This window comes from Narcine bancroftii, chromosome 3 (assembly GCF_036971445.1).
Source record: "Narcine bancroftii isolate sNarBan1 chromosome 3, sNarBan1.hap1, whole genome shotgun sequence".
Lineage (NCBI taxonomy): Eukaryota > Metazoa > Chordata > Chondrichthyes > Torpediniformes > Narcinidae > Narcine > Narcine bancroftii.
This window is the reverse complement of record NC_091471.1, coordinates 356411964-356431830: the sequence shown is the minus strand read 5'-3', so window position 1 is coordinate 356431830 and position 19867 is coordinate 356411964. Positions and strand designations below refer to the sequence as shown.

At 39.4% G+C, this 19867-nt stretch overlaps 1 protein-coding gene across 8 annotated transcripts in view; it reads left to right on the top strand.

The window, feature by feature from the left end:
- The window catches only part of rnf213a (ring finger protein 213a), a 187295-nt gene that overhangs the window by 71554 nt on the left and 95874 nt on the right, over positions 1-19867 (top strand). For all 8 annotated transcript variants that reach the window (XM_069929964.1, XM_069929966.1, XM_069929967.1 and 5 more), the window contains 7 exons: positions 800-973; positions 1072-1212; positions 1588-2189; positions 4278-4434; positions 8446-8663; positions 9462-9599; positions 16396-16560. In XM_069929964.1, the coding sequence (XP_069786065.1) occupies positions 800-973; positions 1072-1212; positions 1588-2189; positions 4278-4434; positions 8446-8663; positions 9462-9599; positions 16396-16560 (1595 nt within the window). The remainder of the gene's footprint in view (positions 1-799; positions 974-1071; positions 1213-1587; positions 2190-4277; positions 4435-8445; positions 8664-9461; positions 9600-16395; positions 16561-19867) is intronic.

Below are 19867 nucleotides of genomic sequence, written 5' to 3'. Positions count from 1 at the left end.
TATTTCCTCACCAATGTCAGAATGATCTAAACCCTGCCACTTGGTAACATCATCCTCACAGAATCCCTCCCCACTGCCCACCAAAAAAAAAATGATGACATGCAAATTTACTTTATCTCTACCTCTTTTCAGAACTATTTGTGAATTATCCACTTTTTAAAAAAAAAAATGTTGAATGATGCATTTTAATTCAAACTTGAAGATATTTGTTGAGATTTATTTAATTTCCTATGAGGCCCATAATTATTTTGTTTAAAAACACAGAAGTAGTGGAGGAACTCAGCAGGTCTTGTAGCATCTGTAGGAGGTTGAGATCTATAGCTAAGGTACTGTTGCAGCTCTGCGCTCATGAATGAGGACCCCCTATCACTGCGGATGGAATTGGGGTACCCGAAAATGGTGAAAATACTGTGAAGGGCCTGTATCACTGAGGTGGCGGTGGTGTCTGGGCAGGGCACAGTGAACGGGAAGCGGGATGGCCATAAGGATGTAGTTATTTCGGTTGGTCGACGGTAGGGGCCCCTTAAAGTCTACGCTAAGACGCTCAAAGGGGCGGGTGGCTTTGATAACGTGGGAGTTATCTGGACGGAAGAAGTGGGGCTTGCATTCAAGATCACATTTCATTTAGGATACGTTAAAATAAGAATATTCCTGTGAAAAACCAAATATGCCAACATATCAGTACCCAATTTTACCGTTGTTATAAACTGAAGATGGCTTTAAGTTCTTGATTCTATGCATCTCCCCCCCCCCCCCCCCACACCTTCATCGGTTCCAAAGTATCCTTTTCTTTGAATAGGAATGAATAGCAAAGTCATTGAGGGGCTGTCCAATAAAGCTAAAGATTTGATAGCATTGACAGAGGAAACATTCGATGATGTGATGAGCAAACTTTGGGAAGGCACGATCAAAATAAAACATTTGGAGTGTATTTTAAAGAAGAAATCCAAATTTATTGCTCTGTACAGGACAAGTAAGTATTTGTTAAACTATTCCACTTTTAAAACCAATATCTCCACATGAAAACAACAAATGGAAACATGGGTTTTAATGTGCCTTTCTTTTTCATAGAGCAAATTACATCATTCACGGACAAAGGCCTTCATCTGCTGCTAAATAGGCGACAAAACGAGTTAAACAGATTCCATGAAGAAATTAAATATATGGAAAGTTTCTTGAAAATGTGCAGGAAAGTCGAAGAATATGTGAAAGGTATCACTTTTTGTATTATCTTAAATGTTGGGGGTTAAGAGTCTTGAAAACATAAGACTGGAAGTCTCGCAGTATTAATAGGCTTGAGAAAGTGATCAAATCAAATAATTGTGTTTAAGTTGCAGATCTTGGCATTTGATGTGTGGTACTGGGATCAGTACAGTATCATGTGCTTTCATGGAACATCACTTTAAAGATTGCGCATTTACTTGAGGGCAAATCTAAACGAAGGCACTTGTTAATATTGTACTGTTGTTAATATTGTACTGTACTATTGTAGTTGTTTTATATTTAATCTGCTAAGCAAAAGATAATTAAGTCTCAGAGTATGAAGAAAACTACTGAAGTATTTCTGATCTGAATTTCTTTTTGCAGTGGCAATTGAAGACCTTGAAAAATTGGTTACGGCTGATGTTTGCTCAATGAAGCTAAGCGAAGTTGTGACTATAAAGCAGATTACTAGTGACGATTTAGAATCAGACTTCGCAAAGATCAGTTACTTCTCCTTAAGTGAAGAGATAAAAGAAAAGGCGAGAAGCATTCACACATTTGAAAGCAGCTACATTTTGCAAAAGTGCTGGGAAAAAAGGGTGCTAAAGTTCTGTGCAGAAGATAGAACAGTGGAAGATAACGCTCCCTTGTCTCTTGAAAACGTGTGTAGCGTGATTTGGGAACCATGTTTTGACCAGTATATGGAAATTTTTGAAAAAGTAAAGGAAGCCAGTATTACTTTTGCAGAGGTTGATGACATATTTAAGGATTATCGAGACCGTTATGACGATCTAAGGAGTGATTTAAAGATTATGTGTAGAATAGACAGGAATATGAAAGATGACTGGATAGAGAAGAGAATCCAACAAATTATGGAATACCACCACCTACATTCGGCTGTTGAATCTGCCCAAGTAATAAAAAAAATTCAGAGTGTTTTAAATCTGATGGGAAATTTCACTGTCTTGGAAACATTACTGAAAGTGGTAAGTCTGAGTATTTCCTTTTAATTTCTTCTCCTTTAAAATATTAATTTCAAAGTGGTTGAAAGTCTGAAGTAAAAAGTACTCTGAAATTAATAAAATATTTGTGGCCAAACCTTTTTTTATTTTTTTTTATTTTTAATTTTTCACACTATAAACCACATTGATCAAGATACATACATTTTCCTTTTCAAATATATACAGTGTCGTTTTCTTTCCCCCACCACCCCCCCCCCCCTCCTTGGCCAAACCTTGAAGGTGAATTTTAGCTGGGGACGCACATCATGAATTGGCTAAATCCTTTTGTCCCCTGATTTCATGCAAATGCTTTCAATTGTCATCACACCACTGTGAGCACCTTATTTTCCTTGACACTCAAAGGCTGAGAATCTCATTGCAAAAATATCACTGTTGCTTGAAAGAAAAGGATTAACATTCGTAACAGAATGAATGGGAGTAGTCTGTTCTACGAAGAACAGTTTTGAGATGGTTAATAGGTTAAGAAAAGAGGTTGTCCAGTTCAATTTCATCAACCTGCCAGGATGGTGATTTTTTTTTTCACCAGTTCTTGCAACATATGAAGCTGGCAACATAACTGCCCGAGAACAATTTAGATTGGTTGATCTCTGAAGTTAGAAAAAAAAAATTGAGGGAAATTAATATTGTAATTGGGATATTATTTTAAAATGGGAGTAATGACTTTGATTAGTTCAAGATATTTGCAGAATTTATATTTTGGTTTATTGCAAATCTGCCTATTCATAATTTCATGTTCTGGATTGGAATTAGTCTACTGAGGACCGGAGGGGTATGGACCGGGTGCTGGTCAGTGGGAATAGGAGGGTGGGGATTTGTTACGACATGGACTAGTAGGGCCGAACTGGCCTGTTCTGCGCTGTAAGTGGTTATATGGCCTGCCAGTAAAAGATAAAATGGTTACAGATGACGTGTTTTAATTTTTACTTTTTATTTTTATTAATCTTTTATTCTTTATGGTGTTTTTTAATACCCGGGGTTCTTGAACTTTAAGGAAGGTCGATCATAGATCTCGATGGTTCTAGACTATTTTTCTTATGTTATTGTGTATTTGTATAAGATGAGAGAAGAAGGGGGAAGGGAATAAGGTGGGGGGGGTAAACACTGGGCTCTGTAGATTGTATTGCATAGCAAGAAAATGTTTTGTATTGTTTATCTGCACTGAAATGAGCCTTTGAAAATAAAATATTAACCATATAACCACTTACAGCACAGAACAGGCCAGTTCGGCCCTACTAGTCCATGCCGTAGCAAATCCCCACCCTCCTAGTCCCACTGACCAGCACCCGGTCCATAACCCTCCAGTCCCCTCCTATCCATGTAACGATCCAGTCTTTCCTTAAACGTAACCAATGATCCCGCCTCGACCACGTCTGCCAGAAGCTCATTCCACATCCCCACCACCCTCTGCGTAAAGAAATTTCCCCTCATGTTCCCCTTATAATTTTCCCCCTTCAATCTTAAACCATGCCCTCTAGTTTGAATCTCCCCTACTCTAATTGAAAAAGCCTATCCACATTTACTGTCTGTCCCTTTTAAAATCTTAAACACCTCTATCAAGTCCCCTCTCAATCTTCTACGCTCCAGAGAAAAAAGCCCCAGTCTGCACAACCTTTCCCTGTAACTCAGACCCTGAAATCCTGTCAACATTCTCGTGAACCTTCTCTGCACTCTCTCTATTTTGTTTATATCATTCCTATAATTTGGTGACCAAAACTGTACACAGTACTCCAAATTTGGCCTCACCAATGCCTTGTACAATTTCATCATAACCTCCCTACTCTTGAATTCAATACTCCAATTTATGAAGGCCAACATTCCAAATGCCTTCTTCACCACACCATCTACCTGAGTATCAGCCTTGAGGGTACTATTTACCATCACTCCTAAATCCCTTTGTTGCTCTGCACTCCTCAATTGTCTACCATTTAATGTATATGACCTATTTAAATTTGCCTTTCCAAAATATAGCACCTCACATTTATCTGTATATATTCAGCAAAAGATATAGTTTAACTTAAAATATGATGGTTTGCAATTTTACTTTTTTTAAAGATGGATGAGTCCTATAGAGATGGTTGTCTGGAGTGCATAGATGACCAGCTTATACAAGCTAAGACGCATCTTCACAAAACAAAGCCTTGCATAGAAGCTTTGAAAGAGCTTGCTCAAAGACAGCAATTTGTGCAATGGATCAAAGAGGCTTTGAAAGGTAAATGAGCAACAAAATTTGCAAGCTATGCCAAAGGCATTGCTTAAATAGCTTTTTCTAATTACTATTTGATTATTGTTTTTCATAGCTAGTTTCAAGTTCTGATAGGTCAGTTAATTTTTGAAATTGATTGTGACTCCATTTTAATGGTACCATTATATCTGCACTTACGGCTTGGAGTTTTTAAAAAAATTTAGTCTCCGAGAAGAGCAGCCTGTGTTGCACGTGCATTGGGATGTTACGAGACGGACAAATTCCATACGGTCTTCCTTTTCGCCTCACCTCTCACTCCTCGGGACTCATCGGCTTTCTCTATTTCCCGCTCAATTGATTTCAGTGATTCTATTTAATAGTTTCCCATTGTCTTCTTAATAATTCCTGATTTAAAATTTTTTATTTTTTATTTTTCACACTATAAACCATATTGATCAAGATACATACATTTTCCTTCTTAAATATATACAGTGTCGTTTTCTCCCCCCTTCCCTCCTCCCCTCCTCCCCTCCTTCCCTCCTCCCCTCCTCCCCTCCTTCCCTCCCTCACCTCCCCTCCCATTTATTTAAAGTTCAGAATATCAGATACATTAAACCCGTCAAACAATGTTGTCACTCAATAAAAATAAACAAGAAATTCCACTGAGTTCTTTTCATTCTCTTTTCCTTCTGTCCTTTTAGGTGGTAGATGTCCCCGGTAGGTTTTCTCTGTTGTGTTTCATGTATGGCTCCCATATTGCTGTCAAATTACCAGACAAGGAATTAAAATCTGGAAATAAAAGCAGAAGGTAGAGACACTCTTCAGGTGGAACAGCATCAGTGGAAAGAGAAACATAGTTAATATTTTAGATCAAAGTCCCTTCATCATTTGCAGGGCGTGTGAAAGAAGGATGGATAAAATAAGAGGAATTTAGCTGAAAGGGTGACCCTTAAAATCTAAAGAGAAACCCTTAGGATATTCTGTGAACAAGTTCAGCCTGGTCAACAATGTATGGAAACAGCAGAGAAAGAGGATTTAATTCTTTTTGTTTCTCAAAATTATGAATTGAGGGAAGTTGGTGAGAATGCAAAGGTGTGGAAAAGTTGTGAAATTCGGGGATCAGGACGTGTCCACCAGGGCACACGATGCTGATGGAAAGCTCGTAAAAAGGAGCCAATCTCCGGTTGGCCTGGTGCATTCTGATACAGGCAGAAAGTGAGTTGTATGAAATTGTAAATTTTAATAATTCCAGAAAGCTGCCCTGACGCAAGATGTTAGACTTGGTTACCACAGTGTCATTTTTTGAAATTTCCAGTCTTTTTCCTGCCTTTCAGATGTCAAGAATTGCAAACATCAGCAATTTAAATTCTAGTACTCCTTGCTGTCTCCAAGCCCCATACAACCTCCTGTCCAAGATTAAGAAACAGCATTATTAGGCCTATTATTTCAGCCTGATGAGTGCCGTGTATGTACTCTGACAATAAATCTGAAGTATCCTCGTGAACTTGCTTCTTCTGATCTTAATTTCATTTTTTCTTCCCACGTATCATGAAATCTCCTTTGCCGTCTGCCACTTTGACAGTTTCCAATACCCTGGACCCATCTTGCTCTTTCATGCCATGGATGGTCTCAGTCCTCTGCATCTGCTTTGAACAGAGGCCCAACCAGTTTCCCTCCACCAACATATTCACCTGGTTCCTTTCTCATGGTGAACAACTTCTTGATCTCTACTCACACTCTCCAGACCAAAGGTAGAGCCGTGAGAATTTCAATGGATTGTAAGTTCATCTCTATTGATTGTGCAATATGTGGAACATATTTTATTTCATTCTTACTTGGCCCCTTCTTGTTCTGATACATTGATGACTGTGCCAGCGCTGCTTCCTGTATTCAGCAGAATCTGAAGATTCCACTGTTTTTCCTGCTAATTTCCATCCAGCTCTCGTGTTTGTGTATTCCACCTCTCACTCTGCTGTCCATTTTCTGGGTTGTATAATTTTCATCTCGGGATAGGCTAGACATAATCATCTACTGCAAGCCCACAGGCTCCCACTGCTACCTTGATCATTCTTCACTTCACTTCACCCTGTCTCCACTGTAAGAATTCCATTCCATTTTTCCCAGTCCTGTTTCTCCATCATATTTATTTTGATTGAGACTTTTGACAGAGATAAATACAAGATGTCCTCCCCTGTCCGATCCACGCCTTCCCCTTCACTATGAACAACAGAACCCTTCACCTCATTTCATCTATTTTCCACATTTCTGCCTTGATCCCTCTCCATTCCATTTCCTATTCCCAGTCCTCTCTTTCATCTCCATTCTTAAACAATAATTCCTTTCTCACTGGCATTTTTTTCACGCAATCACCATATGATGCAATGTCTGCTGTTTCATCTCTTCCCTTCTCACTATCCGTGATCCAAATTGGCCTTGCAAGTGAAGCAGGATTACGCACTTTAATCGAGTGATCACACTCACTTATGCACTTGCTTTAATCTAGTGCATCATATTCACTGTTCACAATGTGCTCTACTTTACAAAGAAACCAAATGCAAATTGAGTAACCATTTTGCAGTGCATGTGCATTGAGTCTTCCAGGACAACCCTGAGTTTCCTGTTACCTGTCAGTTTAATTCGCTATCTTACTGCCGTTGTGATCTACTACCTGTGGTCTCCTGCAGCGTTGTACTGAGGAACAAAATAAATTTGATGAGCTGCTTTGGTCTGGGTATTTTACAATCTTTTGGATGATATCAAATTCGATAACAAAATTATATCAGAATGTGCCACATCATCCAGCTGTGAGCCTATAATTCATTACTTAGAGACTTAACAATATGGGATAAGAGGGCGTGTTTTTTAAATTAACTAAATCATTCTTATTTACAGCTTGTCTTCAGGCCATTCTTGGCCATACCTTCTCAGAGATATTTTTATCTTGCTTATCCTTCCTCCACCCTCCCTGTAACTTAATTCTAACTTATTTTCCCTTATTCTGTGTTCTCGTGAAGGACGTTTGACCTGTAATATTAATTCTTTTTCTTTTTAAAAAATTATCATCTGATTGTACAAATGAAAATGCCTCTCCAGACCATGGCGCCTGTGATGTTTCTTTTAAAAAACGCAATATTTCCACCACTCTCTGTTCTTGTTTCATATTTCCAGCATCTGGTTTTTTGTTTAGTTTTTATTTTCCATCTAGGGACCTGGACTGTTATCTAATGACATGGGTTAAAATCCCATCACAGCCATGTGAAGTTTAAATTGAGTTAGAAACTGAGAAAAATAATACAAGCAGTTGGTGTTACTGATTAAAGCCATTAGATGATCATAAATTATGATTAATAAGTCTCCTGCTGCATCTCTGGTCTCACGCTAAGTCCAGAGATGTTCTGTAACATCCAAAGAGCTGAATACTTTGCATCTGACCCCTCCTGTTTTCAAGTAGTAAATACTTCAAGGGCCCATTCTTAGAATACAGTCATGAACATTCACTGACATTTAATTTTTCTTATTTTAATTAATGGTTTCAATTTTCATATAATTTGAATGATTTTACTAAAATTATTTTTCAATACTGTTTAGATATTTTAAAAACTTTTTAAGTATTTCTGATTCTAAATTACATTTAGAAATGATGGAAAATGCCACCTGACAGTACAAACTGTCAAAATGCCAAGGAGGCAGTTTGCTCGTTGCCAATGTTTCCAGCCTAGTTGCCGTAGCCTCACCAATCCCTGTATTTGAAGAGCTGTCACAGAACAAATGGTAAATGTTTGGAGCTCTGCAGTGACAGGAGTTGAGCGCATTTTTGGATATCTAGAGAGAGGCAAACATGAGGTGTGTCTGGCTTCAGGCACAATCCTATTATCTTGGAGGTTATACCAACTTGTACCCAATTAACATCTGCCACAATGTGATGTGCTAAATAGATGAAACTAATAATGTGTACAATTGAAAGTAAGTGTGAACTGCTTAATTTTCACTAGTGAGTAGCAAAACATTTTAATGCCTTTTTTTTCTCTTCCTTACCAGATGTAAACGAACTGAAGGTGTTTGTTGATTTGGCTTCGATCTCAGCTGGTGAAAATGATCTTGATGTTGATCGTGTGGCTTGCTTTCATGATGCTGTATTAGGCTATTCACCGTTACTTTTTGAAATCCATCCAACTGCTGGATTTCCTGATTTCATTCACTACCTGCAGAAGTTGCAGAAAGCTTTAAAAAATGACCCACATCTTATTAAGAAACTGGTAAATCTAATCTTGACTTTCAACTTAATTTTTTTTAACTTTATTGCATCAATGGGGGAAACCAATTTTATAGAGTGAGAAATGAAAAATCATTAAACAATGGCGGCTTCTTTCAGCTGCAAGTGTGAGGGATAAGAGTTTTGTTTCAAATGGAACTTTAAGCATTGTGCACTCTGTATAAGATTTATTTTCTGGGAATTATAGAAGTGCTTCATTTCATCAGAATTTCTTTGAATTAAGCATGTATTTACAAATGGGCCTATTTTCACCAACACTTCTCTGTTAAGTCTTAAAAGCCATTTCACAGTCAGATGTAGATGTGTATTACCTCACCTGGGAATAGTTGTATGAGAAGTATTTGGAGCTGAAGCTATGGATCATAATACTTTTGTAACTTTACCAAGATCAGAGAAAAGAAGTCAGTACTAATCAAAGCTCCCTTTTTACCCTGTCTCAAAATACATTGAAGCCACTGATTTCAAGGATCTTTCCATTTTTCTCACCAATTTTCATGGCTTTGTGCTTGGCATTAAACTGTGACAAACTACAGCAAATAGTGGTGGTTGATGCCCATAACTCGGCATTAATTTTTATGCTAATTTATTCCCCAAAAATATCAGAAAGAAGTGGAGGAATGGAAAACCATGATTGAATGTTATTTAGTTTTTTTTTGCTGAATTAGCCCTTGAAGGTATTAAGAGCTTTGGAAGAGTTCACAAGATAACTGGTGTACTGATAAAACTGGAAATGTTTGTAAATGTATTTTGAAGGCAACTCTTTTTTTAACTCCACTTTCAGCGAGATTCAGCTCGGCATTTGGAATGGCTTAAAACCGTGAAGGAAAGCCATGGGTCCATAGAGCAGTCGTCCCTTGTACTGGCATCAGCTATAAACAACAGTGGAATTTATAACATCAGTTCTCACGGGAAAAACAAGGTGGGCAGAAATGTTGAAGTAGAAGGCTCCTCATTTTACTTGGTAATATTTGTTTGAATAAATAGTTGACTTCTTTCTCCTTTTAATAGTATGAGAAACAGCTTTCAGGATAATTCTTTTGAACATTGAAAATAGAAGACCCTTAAGGCCATCCTCCTTAAATGAGTTAACCTTGTGCTTCGTTCACTTTTCTTGTCCAGTCCTATATCCCCAATTCCCTTCATGGAAATGCATCTACTTGACTTCACCTTGAAAATACCCAAAAGCAAAGCATCCGCATTGCTTTGATGGAGAACTCCAAAGACAAAAAATAAGTTGAACTGTGTTTTCACAACCTCAGACCTCAATGGCTGACATGATGTAAGCATTTCATTCTTTACTTCGGTAAATATCTTGCATTCTCAATGAGATCATCTCTACCAAACTACAATGAGTATGGACCAATCGTAGTTTACTACTGCTCAGGTCACTCCCTCATACCAAAGGAATATAGGTTGCCTCGATTCCAAGCCAAGTGCAGCCTCCTCCAGCTAAGAAAAACTATTTGCACTTCGAAATTCACGTGCATAGTTGCCTGAAAGTGGTGACTTAAGGTTGTGGGGGGAAAAAAGCATTTGGCATGTTTGCATATGGTTCAGCTCTATAAGCACTGGTGAGATCACATTTGGACTACTTTGTGCAGTTCTGATTGATCAGCTTTAGGAAGACCATCTTTAAGTTGGAAGGGGTGCAGAGGTGATTCATCAGGGATGATTTTGGCTCTTGAAGAAGGAGAGGTTAGGTTGATAGGATCTTTATTCCCTATGGTGTAGGAGCTGAGACTTTATAGAGAATCCTCTCACATTCCAATGCCCTGGTAACCTTTCAGCCAATTGCTTAACTTTCCTGGAAGCCTTTGAAGACCTCTTCACAGCTCACCTTTTCACAAAACCTTGAATCATCAACTAACCTGGTCCCGTCATAGTCTTTTCTTAAGGTCATTGATATAATTTGTTAGTAATGGAGTTAACAGTGTTGCTTGTCTAAGCTATCATTTTACTTGTCAACTTAAAGGGCATGTTGTTCAGTACTGTTTTCTGATCTTTGCTCAGCCCTCTTACCCTGATAATTTTACGACCAACCCTCTCAGCACGAGTTCAAGATTCAACTTATGAATCTATTACATGAAATTGCTTTTGTCTGTTGTGAGGCAGATATACACCGTCAGTAGAAATTGCCTGGAAGTGCCTCTTTCAGCCCTAGAAAGAGAAGCAAAAGAGAGTTCTCCCCAGAGTTACTGAATGTCGGTGGATTCAACGCCACTGCAGACACACAGAGTGCTGTCCAAACCAACGATCAGGAATCTTTCAGCGCCCTCGGCACCCTCTCGCATTCCGATACCCTGGTAACCCTTCAGCCGATTTCAAGGCAATCTCCAGCATTCTGCTGCTTGATGTGAGTCCCTTGACCGCAGTTGCCCACAGCCCCGCAACCTGCACGGGTTTCTCATCTTGAGTCACCAACAGTCTGCCTGCGTGGTTCCTTCAGCTGCAGAATCCCCTCACTAGTCCGCCTCTGTGGTCTCCATCCTGTGGGTCGTCTCCTCTGCTTCTCAGTCTCAGATGGGGGCGGGTTTGGTGGACCCTCCATTTTCTGGTCCCCTGCTCCAGTCCTCCACTTCCCTGGTGTCTGGAACCCCTCGTGACTTGCTGCTGATCATAGGTGCTGCCATCTTGGTTCCAGACCCACGCGGTCATGGGATTTTAAATTACCGTTGGCTCCTTTAACTGGCCATTCAAAGACTGTACAGAACTGACAGCCGTTTGAGTGGACAGTCGGACCATGTGGGAGTGCTGTGTCACCGCTCCCCGTTCTCTGAGTGCTGCTGTTTCAGTAGCTCCCGAAATGCTGCCATTATATGCCACATTTTCCTCAAATAAACTCTATTAATCAAATACAAATTCCTTTTGGTTCAAGTTCAAATTGTACAAAGTATAACCTGATGAAATAACGTTTTTGGTCCTTGGTGTAAACAGACATACAAAGGATGCATTCGCACAGTACATGTGCATATATAAATATTAAAATAAATATTGTTATATAAATAGTCATCACGGAGGGTTTGTACGAGCAGTTCACCTGTCGTTCAGCAGTCTTACTGCTCGTGGGAAGAAGCTGCTTCTCACCCTGCTGCTTCTGTTTCTGATACTCCTGGACCTGTATCTCTTTCGTAATGGGAGTAGCTGGAAAATGCTAAATTTAGGAGTTTTCAATAGACAATAGACAATAGGAGCTGGAGTAGGCCATTTGGCCCGTCGGGCCAGCACCGCCATTTTAGATCATGGCTGATCATTACCATCAGTACCCCTTTCCAGCCTTATCCCCTTAACTCCGTTACCCACAAGAGTCTTATCTAACTCTCTTTTGAACATAGTCAGTGAATCCGTCTCTACCACCCTCTGTGGCAGAGCATTCCACAGATTCACACTTCTCTGGGTAAAAAAATGCTTTCTCATCTCCGTCCTAAAGGGCCTACCCTGTATTCTTAAACTATGCCCTCTAGTCCTCGTCTCCCCCATCATTGGGAACAAGTAATCAGACTTCACCTTGTCTATCCCCCTGATGATTTTGTATACCTCAATCATGTCCCCCCTCATCCTTCTAAACTCCAATGGATACAAGTCCAGTTTTTCTAGCCCTGCTGCAGATGACAACCCTGCCATCCCTGGAACTAACCTTGTAAATCTGCGCTGCACACCCTCTATAGCTAGTAAGTCCTTCCTCAAGTTTGGAGACCAGAACTGGACGCAATACTCCAGGTGGGGTCTCACCAGGGCCCTGTATAACTGCAGAAGGGCATGCCTTTCCATGACCAGCAAGTGTCAGCCTCCTATTTTTACTCTCCCAACTCGCCAAATCAAGCAGAAACTTTACCTCTTCTTTTTCAACAGTCTTGCTGAAGATTTCCAGCATTTTCTGTTCTAATGGTAGCCATCTCTTTTAGTCCAAAAGCCAGATTTCTTTGACCTCTAGGGATTTGACAAATTCCCATAACTTCTCCAGCATATTTTTAGACCCTTGGTCCATTTTTTATTTCTCCTACAATTATTGTGTATTCTGCAATGAAGACAAATATATTACCCTAGAAATTTATGTTCTAGTGAATAATGGCACTCAAATGGGATATCTGGCAGTGTAACCTTTTTTTGAGTCTCGTGAAGGTTGTGAATTCCCCAATGGGATGTTTCCAAAATATTATTTTCAGATTTTCTTGTGATTTATTGCATGATCTTGAAGCAGTTCGAATCTCAAGAGGTATGTTCTTTGATCAAAGACCACGAAAGCCCTGCTGCCTAAGGGCCCCTGGAAAATTTTCTGCAGAGTGTAGAGGTAGAGAAAATCAATGTGTGTTGTTGTAGAGGATTGCAATCAGGGCAAATCCCCATGATTGCTCAACCTTTTGTCAGAGAGAAAGATGGGAGAAATCTTCTGTCATTGAGTATGGAATCTAGATGAACTCATTAATGCACCAGCCAGGAGCAAAATGAAATAAGTGCCATCGTAGAGCAGATGCAGCCTGAAATGATCCTCTGGGTAGGAATCTGAAATTGACACTGACCTTGGCCTTCACAGGAAAAGAGTGTGAACTTTTTTTTGAAGCTGCAGGAGGTCAGTCATGGAATCGTACGTATGTACCTTCATTTCAGAGTCTGCACTATCCATTGACTGTTTTATCCTCCCGGTCCAGTTCCTCCCCACTTACACCTGGAACACTTCGTATGCCCTCCATACCATCAACAATTTCCAGTTCCCTGAACTCAATTGCCTCATGTTTACCACCTCATCCCCCACATTGAAGGCTTCAAAGTCCTTTGTTTCTTTCTGAACAATAGAATCAACCAGTCCCCCTCTACCACCACCACCCTCCAGCTGGCAGAACTTATCCTCACCCTAAATAATTTATCCTTTGACTCACCCCACTTTCTCCAGGTTTAAAGTGGTAGCTATGGGTACACACATGGGCCCCAGCTGTGCCTGCCTTTTTGTTGGCCACATGGAGGAATCTATGCTAACAAGCTAATGCAGGCAAGGGCCCTCAACTTTTCCTCCGCTACATCGATGACTACTTTGGTGCTGCATTATGTAGCCATGATGAACTCATTGACTTCGTCCACTTTGCTGCCAACTTCTGCCCCGACCTCAAATTCACTTGGTCCAGCTCTAGCAACCCTCTCCCTTTCCTCACTCTCTCTGTCTTCATATTGGGAAACAAACACTCGGCAGTCATCTATAAACCCACCAACTCCCACGGCAACCTCGACGACACCTCTTCCCACTCTGTCCCCTGTAAGGATTCCATTCCATTCTCTCAATTCCTCCATCTCTGTCGCATCTGCATCCAGGATGAGGACTTCCATGCTAGATCATCGGAAATGTCCTCCTTATTCAAACAATGATTTCCCTCTACCACCATCAACTCAGCACTTGCCTGCATATCCACCATAACCTGCACATCAGCCCTGTCCCCCTCTGCCTCCATGCACAACCAGGATTGGATTCCTCATGTCCTCACCAGCCTCTCTGCATCCAACACATCTTCCTCCACTATTTCTACCACCCACTATACAATCCCACCGCGAGGAACATATTCCTCTCTCCTGTCTTCTCTGCCTTCCACAGAGTCTCCTCCCTCTGTGATTCCTTTGTCCACTACTCCCTCTCCACCAATTGGTCCCCTTGGGTCCTACCCATGTGACTGCAGGAGATGCTTCACTTGTGCCCACACCTCGTCCCTCACCATTTGGGGCCCAAACAGTCCTTCCAAGTGAAGCAACATTTCGCTTGTGAATCTACTGCATCGGTGCTCCTGTTGTGGTCTCCTCTAAAGCGAAGAAACAGGATGCAGACTGGGAGATCGCGTTGTTGAGTATCTTGGCTCTGTTCACCGCAATAGTGTGGATCTCCCAGTGGCCACTCATTTCAATTATCCATCCCATTCTCTTGCTGACATGTCTGTCCGTGGTTTCATGCACTTCCAGACTGAGACCACCGTAACTTGGAGGAGCAGCGCTTCATCTTCTTACTTGGCACCCTCCAAACAGATGGCACTAATATCGACTTCTCTAGCTTTTGTTACCCCCTCCCCCCCCCCCCCGACTTTTCTTCCCCGTCGCCTTTCCCTATCTGTCTCTCCATTCCATCTCCTTTTGCACAAATATGATAAATTTTTACCTCGTATCTAATTAATATCTTTTGTTAGTCTGGATTCCTCCCCCAGCCAGCATTGTCTGAATTCTGAGACCTTCTGAGATTTCCTTGCTTCTGGCTTATTTCTTGAAGAAGGGCTCCAGGCCCGAAACGTCGGCAATATATCTTTGTCTCCTAATGATGCTGAAAAGACCAGCTGAGTTCCTTCAGCATTTCGATGTGTTTTTACTACCATGCATCAAGCACCCACATACACTAACGTTATTTTATTATTACTATATTACCATCAGCTCCCTCCAGTTTCCATTACACTAAAAAAGTCATTTTCAGATGCCATTTAAGCTATCAACCTATTCTTTGGGATGTGGGAGGAAACCCAAGTGATATGGGAAGTGTATGTAAAATCCACACATTTCTCAGTAGAAATTAGAATTGAACCCAGGACAAGAAAGCTGTGTGGTAGCAGCTCTTATCAGTTGCGCCAGTATGCCACCACTGTGCGAACCCTCCATGTAGACTACCTTGGTGAACCTTTATCCAGACATCTGTGAAATAAATTATGCAGGCAATGTGTCTGTCAGCTCTGAATATATGAGAGCGATTAAAGACAAATAATTTCTTTGTCAAGCATTTTACATCAGCTGCAAAATTGAGAAAATCATGTTAATTGTAGCTATCCTGTTATAAAACTATTTTGGATTTCAAGTAAGTGTGTTCAGTCAAACTGTTTTCAGAAAAACGCGGACAAATGATTTGTCCACTCTACCTAGCAGGAAATAACTCAGTTGATGTTGCAACCACTTTGTCTGCCCCATCCGATTATCTCTTTATTTATTAGCCTGTTACATCACAAGATCACAGGATAAAGCAACAGAAGGAGGCCACTCGGCCCATCGAGACTGTTCCGTAAATCTACACTAAGCTACTCTACACTAGTTTCAATTTCCAGCCTTTTCCCATATTCCTTGATGCCCTCACTAATGAGATATTTGTCTATTTCTTGTTTAAATACTCCCAGTGTATGCGGCAGTGAGTTCCACAGATCCACGACCCTCTGGATAAAGAAGTTCTTCCGAATCTCGGTTTTATATGGATAACCTCTAATTTTCAGACTATGACCCCTTGTCCTCGAATCACCCACCAAGGGAAACATCTTACCCACATCCACCCTATCTAAACCTTTCAAAATACGGTGAAAAGCGTTCTTTTGCATAATCTTCTTGCAAAAGAAAAGCAAGGAGGAAAAAAGGGAAAGAAAAGAAAGTTTCCTTGGAGGCAATGAGTGGTTTAAGATCGCAATGCCTCCTCAATGTACTGTAGCTGCCTCAGCTGCCATCCCCATAGCCACATTAACAAGTCAGCCTGCTCTAACAGAAGGTTAGCATCTCTACATGTTCTCTCTCCAGCAGAGTTTGACGTTTAAGCGGGTGTGGAGTGATCTTCATCAGGTGCAGTGTTACCCATGGCAGGCATTGTTAACTGATTCTGGGCTCAATATCTAGTCTTTCATGACAAGTAAACACTGTTGTCTACAGCCTTCTCAGGGCTGTTATTTCTCCAGAAGTGCACTCGCCGTAGCTATTTTCATTAAAAAAATTTTTTTACACAGCTTTCTTTGGGGTCAGTGATCATCTTAAATCTGCCGAAAACTTATGATGACAAGGAGGAGGTACGAAGTTACACTCTTGAAGACCTGAAAGAACTGCAGAATAAACTCATGCTGATGTCAGGCAAGGGAGACCATTGTCAGGAAGAAGTGGACAGATTTGTAGAGGTAACTGGCTACTTTAAAGCATTTACTTTTATCTATTGGGGGAGCACAGCAGGGGAACACTCATTAGTCCTTGAATGAAAAGGCACTTAATATATGGCATATCTGTTCTTTCCTCCAGCAGCATTAATAGCATCTGAACAGATTGCATAATGTGTATGACTTCACCAGATGGAGGTCTTCACCACAAATACTTAACATAACAAATGAGCATTCACTCATTTCTTTGTGAGAAGCTGCTGTTGATGGCACTATTTACTTTTTCAATATTTTTATTGAAGAAATTCACATTAAAAAAGAGTACATAAGAATACATATTTAAAAAGTCAAAAAATAGAAAAGTACAGAATGCACTACGCTTAAAATTTCATCCACTGTACCCCACATTCTTAATCAGTTTATGTTATAGTAATATTTTATTATAAAATGAAAACCTAATCTTACTACAAAAACCAAAGTTGTTTGGCAAAGAAGAAGAAAATTCCGTGTTGTGTAATAAATGACCCTATTAGCCAATGCTTCTGTATTAATGCCAAATCAAAGATTTTGAAAGAAAATTCAAAAAGGGTCCCCACAGTGTTTGAAAATTTAAATTCAAATTGGATATTGAGCATCGAACCTTCTCTAAATTTAAACATGACATAATGTCACGTAACCATTGAGCATAAGTAGGCAGAGCATTGTCCTTCCATCTAAGTAACACTGCCTGCCTAGCCATAAGAGAAATAAAAGCATGGAAATCAGATGCCGTTAAAGTATGTCTCTGTCTCTCTCTCTCTCTCTCTCTCTCTCTCTCTCTCTCTCCAACAATACCAAACAAGCAGTTAAAGGATAAGGGTTAAAATTTACTTTAAAAAGTGCAGAAAAAGTTTGAAATCCTTCCAGTATATCCCAAGACTCAGACATGTCCAAACATATGAATCAGTGAAGCATCTCCATTATTGCATCTTTCTCAATGAGGAGATGTATCCGCATAAAAGCAAAATCTTTTGACTGGACATGGGCCCAATGGATTACTTTAAATTTTAGGAGGGAGTGGCGAGCACATAAAGATAAGGCATTAACCAATTTAAAAATTACATTCGAAGTTTCTTCAGAGATTGAAAACTGTAGGTCCTGTTCCAAAGCTTTTTAAAATTTTATCTAAAGGGAGCCCCTCTTGTTCCCAACAACACATCATAAATGTTATATATTGAACTTATTAAAAATTGCATCTATTAAATTCTTGTAAAAGCTCTTAGGAAAGGTATGTAATTGAGATTGCAAAAAATCTAATCTATAAATAATGAAAAAAATGAGTATTTGGAAAGCTATATTTAACTGACAGTTGTTCAAAAGAAGCAAGACTTCCTTCAATAAATAGATCTTTAAAACATTTAATGCCAAGTCTATACCATTCTTTAAAAGCTACATCAATCATGGAAGGTTTAAAGAAATATTTTAAAAAAAATAAGACTAGGAAGGGAAAGTTTCAGTTAAAAAAAAATGTTTTCTAAACTGTATCCAGATCCTTAAAATATATTTAACTACTGGTTTGTCAATTAATTTATTTAAAGATGAAGTAAGGATCAAAGAGGAGAGATCATAGAAAATTTTGGAACAGAATTTGATTCCATTGAGGCCCACATTGGACAATCTTCAGGGTTAATATAATATGACCAAAACATAAAATTTTGTATGTTGACTGCCCAGTAATGGAATCTAAACTTTTGTAGGGCAAAATCTCCATTCTTCTTAAGTTTTTGAAGGTGGACTTAATTTAGGCGAGAGTGTTTGTTCTTCCATATACAAGATAAGATTAAGTTAAGGGAATCAAAAAAGGGCTTAGGAATAAAAACAGGCAGAGCCTGAAAAAGGTAGATAAATGTAGATAAGATGTTCATTTTAATAGAGTTGATTTGACCAACCAATGATAAAGAAAGGGGCGGCCAGTTTGGTAATGCTCCTCTCATTTTATTAAATTATTGTATTAAAGTAAGAACGTTTTTTTAAATAAGTGTTTATAATTCTTAGTAATTGTTACACCCAAATAATTTCAGTGAAAGAAAACATATTAAAATAGTGGATCTTAAAGGAGTGGAGGAACAAGACCCATTTGGCTTTTTGTTTAAATGGCTTCCTGAAGCTTTGAGAGTACAGCATTTTAATACTTTATTGAGATTGATAGAACTCTGAGCGGAAAACCACTTCCAAATCAAAACCTGTGTTCTGTGCTAGTTAAATTCCTTTGATATCAAGATGGAGAGAGGCTCTTGACCCTTGCTGCAGAAGGGCCAAGAGCAAGGAAAGGCCTGCTTGAGCATGAAGGGGGCAAAGTTTTGTTCGACCCAGATACAAGTACAGATCTATTAAAGAGAAGAAAAGAATTTCATCCAGTTAAGAAGGCTGTTTGGGGGGAAAAAAGGATATCAATTCATGCTGTGACATCCAGCAACCTTGAAGATTTTCCTGCTTGGAGGTCAAAATAAGGTTACACTTTGTATAAGCAAAAGAATTTGTACAAGATCTTCCAAGAGCACAGGTGGAATGAAGAATTAGAAACCCAGTCGATGCTTCTGGGTCCCAGATGGACTACATTTTTTCAATAGCTCTGGAGAACTGAATAATTCAGAATAGATTTTTTCTTTCTTTGCTGATTTATGGAATTTTTAAATTTATGAATTAAATGACTAAAGATCAAATGGTAAATGTAGCTTATGGGAAAAGCTATGCTCCCGAACTATGAGAAATATAATAAATACAAGGTTACGCATGATACAATATAATTGGTTACACAGGCTATACACCACGCCCCAAAAGTTAAATAAATGGGACCCAACATTATCAGATAGATGTTTTCGCTGTAAGAAGGAAACGGGAACAACAGTACATGCAATTTGGGTATGTGAGAAAGTAGAAAAGTTTTGGGAAGATCTAAATCAGGTATTAAATAAAATCACAAAAAGCAACATACCAAAAAATACAAAGATCTTTCTTCTAAGTAATACAAGAAGTAAAGAATTAGGCCTCAAACTGGATGAAGCGCAAAAAAGATTTATTATGATAGCCTGAGCTGTAGCAAAAAAATGTATAATGTCAACCTGGAAATCAGAAGAGAGCCTGAGAGTACAGCAATGGTACATGGAAATTAATAAATGTTTTCCATTGGAAAAAAATAACATATGATTTAAATAATAAAGTCACATTATTTGAACAAATTTGGGAACCGTATATGGAACACAACAGAGAGGGCCTACCATGGACCTCCACCCCCTAAAATGATAAGAAGACAAAATGACCTGACCCAGTGTGTAAAAGTAAATGACACAAT